This window comes from Strix uralensis, chromosome 10 (assembly GCF_047716275.1).
Source record: "Strix uralensis isolate ZFMK-TIS-50842 chromosome 10, bStrUra1, whole genome shotgun sequence".
NCBI classification, from domain to species: Eukaryota; Metazoa; Chordata; class Aves; order Strigiformes; family Strigidae; genus Strix; species Strix uralensis.
In genome coordinates, this window is record NC_133981.1 from 17,039,549 (window position 1) to 17,055,963 (window position 16,415).

At 37.3% G+C, this 16,415-nt stretch overlaps 1 protein-coding gene and 1 long non-coding RNA gene across 2 annotated transcripts in view; one reads left to right on the plus strand and one right to left on the minus strand.

Annotated features, from left to right (window-relative positions):
- Window positions 1-6,720, plus strand: part of DCP1A (decapping mRNA 1A) — a 38,651-nt gene extending 31,931 nt beyond the window's left edge. Inside the window, exons 9-10 of the mRNA XM_074879374.1 lie at window positions 793-1,011; window positions 2,641-6,720. Coding sequence (XP_074735475.1) covers window positions 793-1,011; window positions 2,641-2,721 — 300 coding nt within the window. The 3' untranslated portion in view covers window positions 2,722-6,720. The remainder of the gene's footprint in view (window positions 1-792; window positions 1,012-2,640) is intronic.
- Window positions 1-16,329, minus strand: part of LOC141947816 (uncharacterized) — a 43,041-nt gene extending 26,712 nt beyond the window's left edge. The window contains exon 1 of the long non-coding RNA XR_012630270.1: window positions 16,140-16,329. This is a non-coding gene — a long non-coding RNA (uncharacterized LOC141947816). The remainder of the gene's footprint in view (window positions 1-16,139) is intronic.
- Between the last annotated feature and the right edge of the window lie 86 nt (window positions 16,330-16,415).

Consider the following 16,415-nt stretch of genomic DNA (forward strand, 5'->3'; position numbering starts at 1 on the left):
GCTTTTTTTTCTTTTTTTTTTACCATGTTGATCATTCTGGAAGCCTGAGCAAGATGTAGATTATCATACTGAATAATAATTGCAGTTACCAGGAGATGTCAGAGTTGCTCAAAGCTAATGTTTATTCACGTCCACTTTATGCAAATACAGTATTTCTATACATTTGCAATTTGTTTGAAAGGAAAAGTGGTAAAGGCAGTGTGTGGATTTCTGTAATGACATGGACAACAGACCTGTGGAATAATGCGGTGGGAAATGGTCCTCAGAACATTCCCATCTCCCCTTCCAAGGGAAAATGTACTTAGAATACTTCAGTGTACCCCAGTGCTTTAATTGTAGTTCATCAGTCATTTTAAATGTCTTTGAGATACTTCAAATGATAAGTGCATTTGTTGGACACCATAGAAGTGGTGGGGGCGGGAAGCAGGACTTGGCCATTCTGTAAACTCTTGAGGAAAATAATGATCTGCAAAACAACTACAGGCTCCTTTTGATTACTTAAGTGTAAAGCTCATCTTTTATTCTACTCTATTCATGTTTCAAAAATTCTGGAAGATAGCAACCACATGAGGAAGGAGTCTGCATATGAGAATATTGAAGACTGTTACCTTCTTCAGCTTTTAAAATGAGAATTACTATTGATATTAATCTACATTAAGAGCAGCTATTCTGTAATATCTGACTGAATAATAGTGGCAACAATTTATTTTTTTTATGCTTGTCTCTCCAGCCTTCATAACAGCATTCATTCTTACTGGACATGGTGCTTATTAATCTTCTGGTCTTTTACAGGTTGCACCTCCACAGTTTGTTACAGCCACAACTACAGTAACACCTTCAATCCTCTTGTCTCCTAGTGTTTTTCAGCAATCAGCTACAAAAGCTACTGAAGTGGAGAATAAAGCAAATTCTTCTTCACCTTTAACTCTTGGAACAACAGAAATTCAGACTATACCTCCTACTGTTCTCAGTAGGTCTCAGCTTCAGGAAGCACTGATACATCTAATAAAGGTCCTGTCTTTACAGAGTTCAATTCCTGAGGGGTGGGGTTCCAAGTACAGTAGCCAGTACTGAGAAAATCTGTACCCCTGTAACTCCTTTTGCCCTGAAACATTACAAAAGTTGTTCCTTTCTGGTGGAAGGGGTAGGTTACTTCACACTGCACACATAGTATGGCACAGCTTGCTCCTTTTGGTTGCAAGATGGAGGACTCGGGACAGAGCTGTACATCAGATGTGTCCTGTCACATCCATATGACTTTGTGGACAAGTGAGGAAAAACTTGCACTAGTAGAAGCCCTGGTATGGGGATGGGGGGATTGGTTTCGTTGTCTTTATAAGTGTGCCTGTTTTCACAAGGAAAGCTTTCCTGTTTCCAGTTCCCTAGAGCTGTTCCTGATCTTTAACCAAAGTATGTGTCTTTGAAATGGAAATTGCAAAGTTCTAGTTCTGCTCTTTCTAGGGACTAAAAAGTTCAGTTAGATCTGTGATGTTGGGAGTAGCCATACATTGAGATCATTTTGACCTCTACTGTCATGACAAAGTTGCCACAAATGACAAACTGTTCTTTGTTAACTCGGGATTCTTTCGCCCCCTCCATGCTGATGTTAGTAGAGCTTACACCCAAAATGCAAGTCTAAAATTAAAAAACAGTATCTTCTCAGTGATAAAGTTGTTAGGACCAAAAAGGGCCACTACGAGATCCCATTAGCTAGGTTGCCCGATTTATCTGTGTTGTTCCTTTTTGCATAATCTTTTTATGTATTCGTGTGTATGGTGTTTTTTTTCTCTTTAAAGATTTAAACTAGCCTACTTGTAAGTCTTGCAACTGAGCTCAACTGCCAGAAGTCTTATTTTCATTAGAGACATAGGGCACTGATTCTCACCCAGTAGTCTGAAGAACATCATTGTGGTGACTTTAGAGAGCTGACTGGAATATTTGTCTCCAGTTTTCTCTTTATATAGAGAGATAGCTGAGTGAAGGCCATGGTATGCATACCCTGCAGCATGGGAGTGCTTGCGCAGCACTCCAAGCAGGATACCAAATTTGCTGTGCAGATCTTGTAAAGAGAGTATTACATTTTCAAGCTAGCTGATCAGATACCAGTTTTGTAAACTTGGCATTTGAAGGATTAGACTCAAGAAATATCTCTAAATACTGTCCATAGATTAAACCGATTCACTTCCCAGTCATGCTGTGACATGAGAATTCTTGTATAACACACTGCAATCCCTTTCAGGCTGGTCTGACAGCCAAAAATAACATTACTTCTGACACTCATGCAGACTTTATTTGGGAGCCTGTACGCAGGATGGAATTCTCTGTGTCTAAGACTAAGATTTGGACTCTGGAGTGAAGTGACATTATGTGGCCAGGGCTGACCTAGTGACCCCTGTTTTGGTTGTTTGAGCATCCAGTGTGCTTAGTGATCTCTAGGTCTTACCAGCTTCATGGTTCAAAGTCTGCATGTTGTCTGAAAGCATTGCCTTTTGTACAAGTGCGCAGCCAGTTCCCTTCTCTTAACTCTCAGATAGCTAGCACTATAAGGAATCCTTATGCACAGCTTCAATGGCATTAAATTAAAGGGGTTTTGCATCTTTTGCTAATGTTTCTAATGTGTTGTTTGTTTTTTTCCTGCAGAACGATTCACGTTTTCTCAGTACTATTCATGAAGTCTACTTGCAAGTCCTAACCAAGAATACAGACAACATTAAGCTATAATTGAAGCTAAATCTACTTAAAATATATCAATTTTTAAAACAATTATGCCTCATCTATAAAACTAATATTTTTGTAAAAGAATATTTAGTTTTCAATGTCTTGAATTTGAACCTGTTAGGAAAGACTATTCCTTAAATACTTATGAAAGTAATGTTCTCAGAAGTGATCTAGGTTTTCACTGTGATCATCACCAGCAAACCTTTGTTTTTATTGGGGAGGGGACTTAAGTTGCATTTGAGCTCTCATTAGCATTAAGTGAATGTGCAAATGTTTGCTCTGGCTGTCATTCCTAGCTGTATTCACTGTTCAAGGGTTACAGACTCAATACTATTTAAACCAGCAATTACATAGTACAGTACACTACACCACAACAGAACAAAATTCAGTTGTGGGAACCTAATTCCAGTTTGAAGGACTGAGGAAAAGGAGAGCAAAATGCCTTGTGATTAAACTGGCAGGTGTGGGCAAAGAATGGATCTGGAAGCCAGGCCTTTGGAGCTGAATCTTTAACAAAAGGTTTAAAAATGTGATTTGCTCAATACGTTGACAGCATCTAGCTAATGCACACAAACTCATCTTTTAAATAGTCCATTAATCTTACTTGCTTCTACATCACTGACATTAAACAGGTATCCAAGTGAGTAAGGCCATTTTCTCTAAAACGGCAAAAATTGAAATATGCAAAATCCTCAGTGATTGTAATGGGTTTTTTTTAAGCAACGGAGTAGTTCTGTTGCATGTTGAATTTTTCCTGTTTTAAATTTATAGTTAGGAGACCACCACTGGAAGACCCTCTTCCTGTCCAGCAGTGTTGGATATAATTTAAATACTTTGTTTCCCTTTTAGCTTAAGGATGGACCATGTCATTCTTCAGTTGTGTTGGAACTGCAGTGTTGAAAACTATGCAGATGGGCAACAAATGCATGCTTTTCTTCTGTTGGCCTCTCCCCACATTGGTAGTGCACACTTCATAGTCTGAAGTTTATCTAATTAAAATGCTATCACTTTGTATATGTGATTTAGTAATTCACTAATGTAAGACTTTAACTGGATACTTTCCCATTTGAAATCAGAAAATTTCTAATTATAGTTTCTTATGCTGCTGCGTTGGTTTGCCCATGGCTTGTATTTATTTCTTAAAGGCATGCAAAGGTAATTAATAAGACTTCAGGTCCCAACTTTCTTCAGCAATAGTAGTTTTAAAGGATGCTTTTCCAGTAGAAAAGTTTTGGTTTATTGAGTAAAAAGATAATCTGTAGTGAGTTGTGATGCACTGCTTCTTTCTTTTCCCTCAAGCACTATTGAAATATGAAGAAAAAAATTGTTTGGCTCCTTACAACATATATGTATGTATATATATCCTAAGGATTAGTTAATGTTGATGTAGTCAAGGTGCATGGTCATTTCATTGGAAACTAGTAATTGAGCTTTAATTGTGACTTGTTCACAAATTGGTATGTTTTAGATACAACAAATATTTACATTTTTATGTATTTGATCTATTTTAGTTTTTTTCATAGCTTTTTAGTGGAAAATATATTTTGTTTAGCACTACCTGCCTTCTGAAAAGCTCTTCTCAGTCTTTGAGTTCAGTGTTTCCAGTTAAAATATATAGTGTTTTGTTAGAAAAATGTGCAAGATTCAGGGAAGGATGCTAGTGTCATGCACATTCATCAAGAAATATACTGGCTTTAACGGTAGCATTTGAATTCAGCAATATAAACTCAGCCTTGTTAAGGAAGATAGGAGCTTCCTACATAAATTCTAGAGTTATAATACTGTGTATGTGCATAAACAATGAGACTCAAATTAGATCTAAGATCTTAACTAATATGTTTTGTTGGCTTTTTTAGAAAAAGTTTCACTAAAAGGGACAAACCAATGAGCAGTTCCTCTGAACAAAAATGGGTAATCTAAACCAAACAGAGTTGCTTTTCATCTGGATTTAGCAAAGATGAAGTGCGTAACTTCTCACTTCTTATGAACAGCTTCTGTTTTCTTCAAAGAAAGATTTGATAAAAGTTTCTAAGATAAAAATATTGGAAGCTGATACTGCATATTTGTACTCTTTGCTAAATACAGTCATATCCAAAGATCTATAGAAATGCTAGGAAGGAGTTGTATTTTGAGTTTTTCAGTCATATACAGTTGACAAAAGTAATACTGTTTAGAGTAGCAGTGCTGTAATGAGTGTTTAACTCTACTCTCCGTATCCTTAACTTTTTTCCAGCTGTCCAGGAACCCCCACAAGCAGTTGGCAGATCCTTACTTTACTTTGGCTTTGTAGTGTATTAGTAACAATACATTATTGGTTTACTTCGTTCTCCCACCTTTCAAAATGAATTGGGAGAGAAACAGTTGAAATCATAGTTACTAGGCAGGCATTTTTACAACAAGCAAACCTGTTCATCTTTGAACACCTGCACATGTTTGTTCTGACCTCTCTGTGTACCAAACAGACACTGTAACCAACCTAGGTGTCATCCAGTACACTGCAGAGATTTATGACAAGTGCCAGAGTAGTGGGTTTAACAGATAAAGCTCTTTAATGAAAAGTTGCATTGTAAAACACAAGCTCAACTACAGTGTAAAATTTGAACTTTTTTTTAAAACGTGGACTGTTATTTAACAACTTCTGTTTCCCTGATTATTTTAGCTTTTTGTATAAATCTAAAATTACCAGCTTATCAAAGTGCTTGATTTGTGTTATCCGCATGTAAGGATAACTAGTGTGTAGCAAGTTACCATGGGTCATCACAGGAAATTATTGTGACCATTTTCAAGTGAATTTTTTTTTTGTAAAACTACTGGCTTAATGGGATTTTACCTATTAGTTCTGAGAATTAAAAGATTATTAGTTTAGACTATACTCTCCAAATTAATTGTATTATCTAAGCATGTGTTTTGTGGCTAGCTTTAAGTCACTTTAAAAAAGAAAAAAACAAAACAAAAAAAACAACCAAACAAACAAAACCCCAAACTCAAACCTAATCAAGACAGTTTTAAAACCTACAGCTGCTGAATTGTTCAGGAAAATAAATTTTTCAGTTTTGTAGTTAGACTTCATCTACTGTTATTTAATAATGCAAAGTTTATATGAAAGGTGCCTAACAGCTATTAACTTAAAAGCAGTATATCTTTCCAAATTAAACGAGATTTGCAGAATGACTGAATAAAGTTTAAACAAAAAACTTAAGTGATTCATCTTGATTTCATATAAAATGTTTAATTCTGTGTATAAATACCAATATAATATTTAAACTCTCGCTGCTGGATGTATCTCGTTTTCGCTTGCATTTCTAATTGCTTCATTTTGGTATATTTCTGAAACCCACTATGCCATACATAGTCACTGATATAATTTCTGAAATATTTTTGAAAGCAAACTTTAATTTGGGACTTCTTGTTTTTAAAAGTATTCTAAACAAATCAGACACCTTTTTGCCAGGTATTTGGGTTGCTTTGTACAGCATATCTTAACAGGAGGAATGTGTGCAATATATATCACCTCAGTTTTGTCTGGCAATGTTACGAAAATGTTAAGATGCAATATCTTCCTTTCACTTCAAGTTGGAAAAATTACAGTATCTCTGATTTGATGGTGTATTTATTTTTATCTATTCAGTGTAAGGGCATATGGTTAGTTAGGGGTTTTTATGTACATTATGTGCTTTTAGTAATTTCTGAGTATTGTCACTTTTGTGGATGCACCAGTTGTACCCATTTGCATGTTCTTTCAATATGAAGACCATGGGGAAGGGGGGCTTCAGAAAAGATTTCTGGAAACCGGAATGAGATAATTCTAAGTCAATAAATGTAGATACTGCATCATTAACGTTTTTGGTATGGTATGGATTTTATAGCACCTATGTATGTTTGCAGTTATTAAGTTATTGCATAAATGTTTAAGAATGAGCATTTTTTCATCCAAAATTTTGTATGTTTGCAAATATATTTTTGTAATAAAACTTCAAAACAAATGTTCAGCACCTCCTAAAATCTTCCAATGTTTCCTTTTATTTCTAGAGCTCTAGTAGCCTGTTAGAAGGGTAAGTGCAGATTTTATTTAGGGTTAATATTTTCCAGAGAAGAAACTCAAACTCCTTATCTCATACTGGGAACAAAACCAAATTGCATTTGTTCACTAAAGAAAATGCAGCATGTTTGCTTGAAGGACAGTTGAGAACAACATCTGTCACTTGCTACAGCCTCTGGCTATCCTCTATTGCTGTAAGTAGGCTTGCGTTTTGAATTTGATAAACAGACCCATTTTCTTTCACATTAACAAATGCAGCTGCAAGTTCTCCGTCTTATAAGTACAGCTGTAACTGGTTTTAGTGCCTTTCCTTATCGCTCTTTTTATTTTTATGGTATCGCCTCTCATCCATCTAGACATGGCATGATACTCAAGCCAGAGCTGGTCTTTGGCCACAGATGTTGGAAATTGCAGTTGTCCTCTTACCATATCTGATTGGCATAAGGTTTTGTTTAATTTCAAGATCTATTCCAACAGAACTTCTGCTATGGTTTTCCTTCTCATCAGCTTGCCTATTTTACTTTGTGAAATTTGGATCAATCATGATACCAAAGTCCCTTAATCTTGGCTAGATTCTTACTCCCATTCTAACTACCTGTAGGAGTTAGAGATTGCGAGGCATACCAGTGGCAGGAGAGGCCGCTGAAGAATGGTGTTTGCTGCTCTAGTAGTTAACACTGAACTGGCTCCTGTACTATATACAAAAGAGATTCTTATAGAAGACTACTGTGCAAAACAGGTACAGAAATCATGGATTTACTGTAAGATAATTGAGAACAAGTGGAAGCAGCTAAGACCTAGAATCTAACTTTAAATTCTGTGTTAGATATGTTGCCTGTTTGGTCAATACTGAGGAAGTATTTTTTTCATTGTTGATGCTGTTAACCTTTTTGTCTTCTCTGGATCCAGGTATTTCCGGTTACAGTTATTCCTATGAAGTGCTCTCTTTTGGTTTGGAAATAAGATAATACTTCTGACTTACTATGTGTAGCTGCAGCTAAACTAGGCACTGTACAAAAAATTTATGCAGAGCAAAATCTTTTTGGCCTTTTCTCTCGCTAGTATGTGCTCTACAGCTGTGTTTTCTGAGAGTGCATGAGAACATAAAGTCAATCCCTACAATGGTGATGCAGCACTAGATAGAATCAAGTAGTAAGCATTAGGCTTCCTAAAACCCATCCACTAAAGTTCAAATTTTATTTGCAGGCTTGCAGAATGAAATAACACAGCTGGCTTTTTAGGCAAAGTTGTAGCTCATGTTCATGGACCAAATTAATTGAAGTCAGTGGACTCATGTATTTGGTAAGTATTCATCTATACTTCATTCTCGGTATATGAGATACTGGAGTGGTTATCATTAGTATAACGGTAAGAAACCTGTCATTCATATAACTCTTCTTCATTTATGATCAGGATGCAGTCAAATCAGTAAATACCATCCGTAGCATAGCTGAGGTAAATTTCTAAGTTTAGTGACCTAATATGAAATTCAAAATATTAGAAATTATAACATATGTTAAACAATTTTGGAAGTTGTTTTCAGTGCCCTGTAGTGGATTTTTTTTCTTGGATCTTCACACAATTTCAGGTGTGAATCAGCTTTTTTCTCTCTTCCAGATTTTACGATTAAGGGATTTACTTTTGAACTGACCTACTAATTTAGGAAAGTCAAACTTTGGTGATAGACCAGACCTGTAACTGAAATATGGCTGTCAACTGTAAAGCTCATCCTTGTCAGTTATGCAACAATTTTTCACGTCCTCTTAGAATCATTCTTCATATGAGACTCCTACTTAGGTTCAAAAAGCATTGTGAAAAGAGGGCAGTGAAGAGAGAGTATTTTTATCAGTTGCTGCATTTTTGAAAGAGCACTTGCAATAAAATGGAAGGGAAAGGACCAGGGAATAGAAGATTCCTGAGAAGTGAACAAGGGAAGAAATAGCAAAAGAATGTAAGTAAATGTGAAAGGGAATATTGCAGAGAGAAAAGTATGGCTTGTGAAGGTCCTTCCTGAAACATGAAAGAAATTAAATTTCAGTTTTGTTTCTCTAATGCTGTATGTCGTCTTCAGGTATTCCCAAAGCTCAAATGCAGTTTGCCTGTAAGAATCCAGAATATTTCAGGGTGTGTTCAAAACCAGACTGGTTAGGCATGATTCCCCTGCTCTAATTCTTGAGGTAGCAAAACATAATTTACCAGGTCTGCTATGGGGTTTTTTAACCTCCAGTTATGAAGCAGCATAATGGAGCTGGCTGATTCATAGCTGTACCTAATTTTTATCTTTGCTTGATGTCCTTACAGCTTAAAATCTGCTATACAGAACAAGACTGCTCATACCTAGTTGCCCTTTATTTTAAAATAATGAAATACCTTTCATTTTAAGAAGACCTTAAAACTATTTCTACCATAATCCATTCTTTTAAATTCAAGAAGCTCCATTTTACAAATTGACTTTGGGAAATACAACCACAAAAGAATATGCTTTCTTTATGTGCTGGCTGAAATGAAAGCACTTGCCCTGAGGCCTTACTTAGAAACATGCAGGTATGTGATGTAAATGCACAAGTCATGCTTCTTTTCTCCTCATAAATAAGTCAAGAAGCTTTAAGAGTATCTACAGAGCAAAGCTCTCCCAGTCTGCAAAACTGTGGTCTTAATGTAGAGAGCATATGGCTTGCACCTCCTGCTTTACTTCTTGTGGTTCGTAAGAGGGATGGGAAAGGCTCAGCAGGTTATCCATCTGACTTTCTCATGTAGACTTGAGATTTATGGATAATCCTAAGTGCCTTCTCTAGTTTACTTTTTAAGCATCAAATAAATTAGCTTCTGTTCTCTGGGGGTCACAGTTCTCCCATGTAACAAAACTGCTGTAAAGGAAGCTTCTGCTATCTCAAACTTACCACAAGAATTGAAATACAAGGGTGAAATTAAAGCCTACAGGATTCAGATATGTACAGAATCTGTTGTGGTTTACAGCAAGCCCTGCTCCTGATGTAATCGTCAAGATGGAAGACACAGGGCACCCATTATAAAGAGAGATCTCTGCTTTTCAGTGATTGAATAGGAAAATCCTGCCACAACAGAAGCCCTTACAGAAAACCCAAAGGCTTGGTTAGAAACACATGCAGTACTTCTAATAAGGGGTTGAAAATAAACATAAATTAATACTCTGCAGATATGAGGATAGCTGTCTGAAGGAAACTGCTAAAATAAAAGATGTAGACTGAGCCTGGGCCTGTGATGTACCTCTATCTGTAGCTTCATTTTAGATGAAAAAAAAAATACAGCCTGATCTTACTACTACATTTATACCTGTTCCCATGCAGTACGTATCATTATTTCTTGCAATTCTTGATGCTCTGTTGCACAGAAATTGGAGATTTTTATATTTTTTAACTTTATTTAGCTGCTAATGAATTTAATTACTGAAGACTAGATGAACAATCTGTTTCATGTGTAAGTGAAGTCACTGTATTTTTGCACATGTGGAGGGATGTGCTGGTGATGCATAATTAGAGAACACTTTGGCATGAATCCATCTCATCCATTCTTGAACAGTTCCCTTCTTGAAGGGCTTCTAATGCAGCTGTTCTTTCAAAGGGCAAGAACAGTCAAAGCCTGTTGTGTCGCAGAGGGCAAGCTGAAGAAAATCTCTTTCGGTTTCTTTCTTTCCGTATGCATTACAGCACAAATAAATCTTGCTTTATTTGGTCATTACAGCTGTCTCTCCTACCTTCTTTCTAAATTTACACAACCTATGAAAGCATTGCAGTTTGAGAGATTTCTCTTAGCATGTTATTGGTGATAACTTTATTCTTTTAATTTTACCAAATTCAGTTATTTGAATACAAATATTCATTTAAACCGAGTCTAAAGTGACTAATAACTTCCCAGCTTGTTTGAAGAGTGTTACGGAAGCTGGATTATTAAGAATCAAATAGACAAAGCAAACATGCTGAAGTGACTGTGGAACTTTTATGTATTCAGTAGGTCTTTCAAGCATAGATGCAGGCAGATGCCTCAAATTCCTACTACATAAATATTTCATATTTATGTTAACAGATAATATAAAGAAATTGCAACAAATGAAAAATTCAGTTTGTAAATTTACCAAAAAAATTGTAAATAATACTAATATTAGCAACTGGCTAAACTAATCCAAATACCTTCAAATATTGCTGTATTAGCATTACAAACTTCAATTTAAATATTGTAATTTTGTTGCTTTGCTAGCAGAAATACTTCCCTAAATATCAACAAACAGCAGAGCAATTACTAAAACCAGTCATGGTGAATCCCTTTTAACTGTGTAAGACATGCAATGATTTGGGTTTTCTCTGATAGGTTATGTGTTAGAGATAAAAAAGTCTCTTTGTGTAAAGTTTGTCTCAAATTATTTGGCCTACTTGGTTTAATCTGAACATTTTTATGTATTATAAAATTGCCATCATATTTTGCAAACTTTGCAAATTTTTGTTTGTTTTCCAGTCTTTTTGCACCAAATGACATTTAATTTAGAGGCAATACAAAAATTATTATGGTTTTAAAATTATTTTTATCCAACATTTGGTTGCCTGTAAGTTAAAAAATGGTCTGTTTTGTTATGAAACTTTCCATAAATATTTTTCCTCTTGCAGATTACTTTGTCAGCTGTATCTGAGAAGGTTATAGTTGAGATGAACTATGAATATGTTCTGCATGTATGTATCTTTTTCTTGTATCTTATGGACTTCAAAGGTAAATTGATTTCCCTGTGTGGATATTTCTGGATTAGGTACTGCATTTTCCAGGTTGCTGGTTATAGCTGTTTGTAGCCTGTGTAGCAGAGGCAACTGCTGTTCTATGGAAACTAAAGGATGTTTAAAGTGTTTTTCATGCTCCACTGGGAACTGCAGAGCTGATCATTATTTCACAGCCTGCTGAATATTTTTTTCACAGGGTGTTTACTTGAGTGTGCACTTGTGCTTAACTAAAACCACTTGCTGACAAAAGAATAGAATTTATTTTGAGTAAATTATGACAGTATGGACTGAACCTCTGGAAATGTTGCAGCACCAGATTTGGTCTGAGAATGTATTGCATTCTCATGCACCAGACTACAATAATTGGAATTCCACCGCGTAACTTTTTTTTAAGGTACCCTGGAAATTAAATGAAACCCTCTATGCTATATGGAGATGTTCAGGACTAGCAAGGTTACTACCCGTGCCAGCAGTGATTGGTAGATTGGAGTACAGATTGGAATCTGTACAGTGCTTAAACTGCAATTGCATAGGCCGTTGGTCTCCTCTTATGCCTCTACTCATTTTCTTTACTCACTATTGTTTGGATTCTGTAGGTGATGAGCTGCTTAACTACTCAGATTAATTTAAGGCAAAACTGGGCACGTAGCCCCATGGTAGCTAAATGGCCTGAATTTCAGCAGTGCCAAGTGCATGCAGCCCCTGCTTTGGGAAACAGGGTTGCATGTACTTCTGTCAGCAATGCATTTTTGCAGTATCTCAGCAAATGACAGCCATAGCTCAGCTTCCATGCTTCTACTGCACATAATGCACTGACTGTGAAATGTGTGGAGGAGAGGGTGGAAAAAGCCAATTGTCCTGTGTATGTATTTAAGAAGCTGTCTAGTCTAGTAGTTAATACTGAAGCTAACAAGATGTGATTGTATATACTGAGGCAAGACTGTTCATACATTTGCATCCTTGTTTTAATCATATTGTATGTGGTTTCAGAGGCAAATGCCAAGAATGCGGAAGAAAAGTTGACTGTTGTACACAACATATACCATGACTTTAGCTATTGCTTTACAGTCCATCACACTTGGTCAAAGTTGCAGAAATAATATGCTACTTCAGTAGATCAAAGTGGAGGCACTGACACAAGGTGGAATTTCATCGTGTGTATGCTTGAGCTGCTGTTTTAACAACACAATACCATAAATAAGCACTCAGTGATGCAGCATGAGGATTCAGGGGAAGGAGGGTGAGTTGCGGGCAGTAATCTCCCAATGACATTATCTAAGCTAAGTCTATCTTAGTCTTTCTACCATCCAGATAACAATGGAGGAAACTAAGTTGTGAGCCATAGTAATACTGGTCTTATCCAGATCATCCCCCTTATTTTCTTACAGGAGGGAAAAAACAAAGCACCATATGTCCACCCTGAGAAGGCAGTTGGTAAGATTGCTATTGCTACAATACACTTGGGAGACGGTTTGTTAGGAAGCCATCCTTACAATGAAGATTCAAGAGCACATCTTCACTGTAATCAGAGACACCTGATCACAGGCCTTACTCTTTGGCCAAAGAATGAAATCGGCCTGGACCAATAAAGCCAAAACTGAGGCTATGTCAGTGTATATTTAAAAGAATTGTGAGGGAAAACAAAGGATGTTGACTAAGGAGCCAGGAGTGTCCAAACTCTATTTTAGTTGGCTGTTACCTCACTTTGCCACTACCAATGATGTGTGCAGAGAGAAACAGTAATGGCCTGGCAATGCTTACATATTAATCACACTGTATATACAAAAAACATGGAGTAAATGAATCTATTAGAAGCAAAACTGTAGTGTAGAATTTGCTTGATTGTTCTCATGATACCTGCTTCCATTACGATATTTTTCTACTGTTTTTATAGATACTCCTAGCTATCCAGAAAGATTAAGTACCCATATCTCAAAAATAAGCTTTTTGTTTCCTAAAGCAAATGTGCTTTGGAAGTTTTTGGAAACACTGTCTGCAGCTGAAATAGGACAGGTGTACAACCATGTTTTTGTAATGTATCTTCAGTCAACACTAAATACTGTGGAGTTTGGCATCATAGCCATTATTTCACTTATGCTTGACCTCATTTGAAGAACTTACTTTATGCACCCTTTCTAAACCACAGATTAAGGTAGATCAAGTTATCCTGCCTAACCTTGCTCAACTGACATGAAGTTATCCATGTCACTGAGATGATGGTTGAGCCAGATATCAACATCTGGCTAAAGAACAGTGTTTAAACAGCAGGGTGATAGAAAAATTGCTGTTCACTTCCCTAGCACAGCCAGTATTTTAACAACTGCTCTTAATCAGTAAGCATGGAGCAGAGCTCAAGCTAATAAATGCTGCTGTGCTAATAACATGGTTCTGTCACTTCATCTACATCAGCAGGTAGGAGATTCCAGTATAGCAGGTTTATAGAGCACATGAGACAGTGCTAAAGACTCAACATCTGCACTATAGATGTGTTTTTTGAACTCTTCTCCAGACTAGCTCTTGTCTGTCCTGTTGGACTGAATACTCATTAATGGCTGGGATGTGTTAGCTGCTTTCTCAGAGTGAATCTTCTGTTTCATCTTTTTTTGAAAGGAATACCATTCATGAGCTCTGAGACTGCTCTGCAGTATGCAGAGTAGGCAGCGATGATCAGGAGATTTGATCCAGGATGGTACTTCTGGCTCAAGCTACTTTAGACTTACCTTCTGACCATATGGCTGCAGACAGAATCAAGTGTGGTGTTGCCTTGAGAAAGGCTAAGAGGTAGTGATACAAGGATACAAGGGAAGGACAAAGGAGAAGAGGGGAAGTTGTGTAACTTGCTCAGAGAGGTTGGTAACCCTCACTCTACAAGATTAGACTGATTTTAGACCTATTTGAGGCTGTGGCATAGCCAGATTCCTAGCAAGGTATTTGCTGGTATATAGCAGATATAAGGTTCAGTTAAGGATCTCTTACAGGGAATTTAAGGTTTGAATTTACTATTACTTCTCCAATAGTTAAGTTTTATGATTGAAAATCTGAAAAGGAGGAGCCCTAAATCAGTAATTCTCTTGTAGGTGCTACTTTGTAACTCTTGAGATCTTTCACAGATCCCTATTGACCATATTCCTTTGGGCATCATAGATCCAGAAGGACAAAAGAAGTCCATGTATTGTTGAACCAAAGTGGATTTCAACAGGAATATTGTGGGGAAATTGCTACTAAGAATGGCTGTTGATTGCTTCCACCATGTCTGGCAGCACTTTTTCTGTGTTTCCTCAGCCAGGATCTCTTTGGTGTGATTTCCTACACAACTAATTTCTAGCTATCAAGTATTATTTAATTTCCAAGTTGCTGTTTAGACCTAGCATGTTACAGAGTATATGATGTGTCTTTCTGTGCCTTGAGAGAGTAGCAGATCTGCACAATGACCCTTGAAGTGCATTAACAACTTCAGTTCTTGGCACTCTGCTCTAAGGGGGCATTGCTCTGCCATTGGAAGCTCTTGGCATTATAGGCCATGTCTTCAGAGTTCCTAAATTTAAACCAAGGCTTATGTGATTCTCATCAGGCTCTTCCATATCCCAATTTCCATCCATATCACTTCAAAGTATATTACCGAAATTAAAAGATCTGGGTAACTGGTTATGCAAAAAGAAAATAAAGTAGTTGGCCTACCTGTTTATTTTGAAGTAGAATATAGATTGCAGCATAGCAAATGGCAGTTGCAACAACTAACCTTTGCATAACTAACCTCTCTAAAATGAACTCTGCACTTTGCTACTGTCAAGTTTGGTTGTTTGGTTCTGTTTTTTCCTTCTTCTGGCATATAGCCTATTTTTGGTCTAGTTTTTTCTTCTGAGGTTTTTTTATTAAAAGGATTTTTGAAAAGACAACTGATGGAGCCGTTTAAGAAAACAGTTAAGCTAAGGGAATGGTGTCTTCTAATAAACTGGTTAGTTTATGGAATAAAGTTTTATCTTTCCTTGCCAAGCCTTTCACATCTGACTTCTTAGCTGCAATTTGCCAGGTGAGCATGGATGGATACTCTGTAAATACTGGTGCTCTGCCTTTGTTTCTGAAACCCAAAGTCTTCAGAGTCTTGAAGACAAAGGTGTTTTTTTAATGTAAATGGTACACATCACTAGTGTCTTCTGAAATTTGATGATAGGAGCACTAGTGCACTAAATGTAACAGTTTACATTTAAAACAGATTTTAAAATATATTTGTATTTTTAAATCATATAATACAGCTTCCAGGACAAACTATCTGTGGACAGCACACTGAAATACAGGGAGAGTGCAGTGCAGGAATACCAGGGTTCATGAGCAAGATGTGGGTTTTTTTGTTGTTGTTGTCTATTTTTTCTTTTTCAGATTGTGACTTGTAGTGCTGCTCAAGCTTTCTAGAACAAATATGAAATATTTAACTTGCCTAGTTAAGTCTGTAGCTTGTAATGTAGTTTTCAGAATTGCTAGAGAAAATGTATTTCCTGATTGAGGGTTGCAGAAGTCCATCTTTTATACAAAAGTCAAGTTTCTAAATGTATATTGTTGAAGTACGGATTATTTCCTGAAAGGACGCCCCACAGGGTCATTCTGCTAGTATTTCTGCTGACTGAGTAGAGGAACAAGCTTACCGTTAAGGGGCATGTGATGCAGTGACATTCTTCTACAGGCACGAGCAGGCTTGGGGTGGAAACCCTCGGGAATGGCTTTACCGGACAGGGTTCGGATGGTGGGGAGAGGTGTCGCAGCCCTTTCCCCTCAGCCCGGCGGCTGCCAGGCCCCCGCCGCTCCTCGCCGTCAACCTGCGCCCTGCCGTGAGGGGCCGCCCCGCCCCGCCGGCTGCCGGCGGGAAACGGCGCCAATGGCGCCTGCGCGCGGCCGCCCCGAGCCGCCCCCTGGCGCCGGCC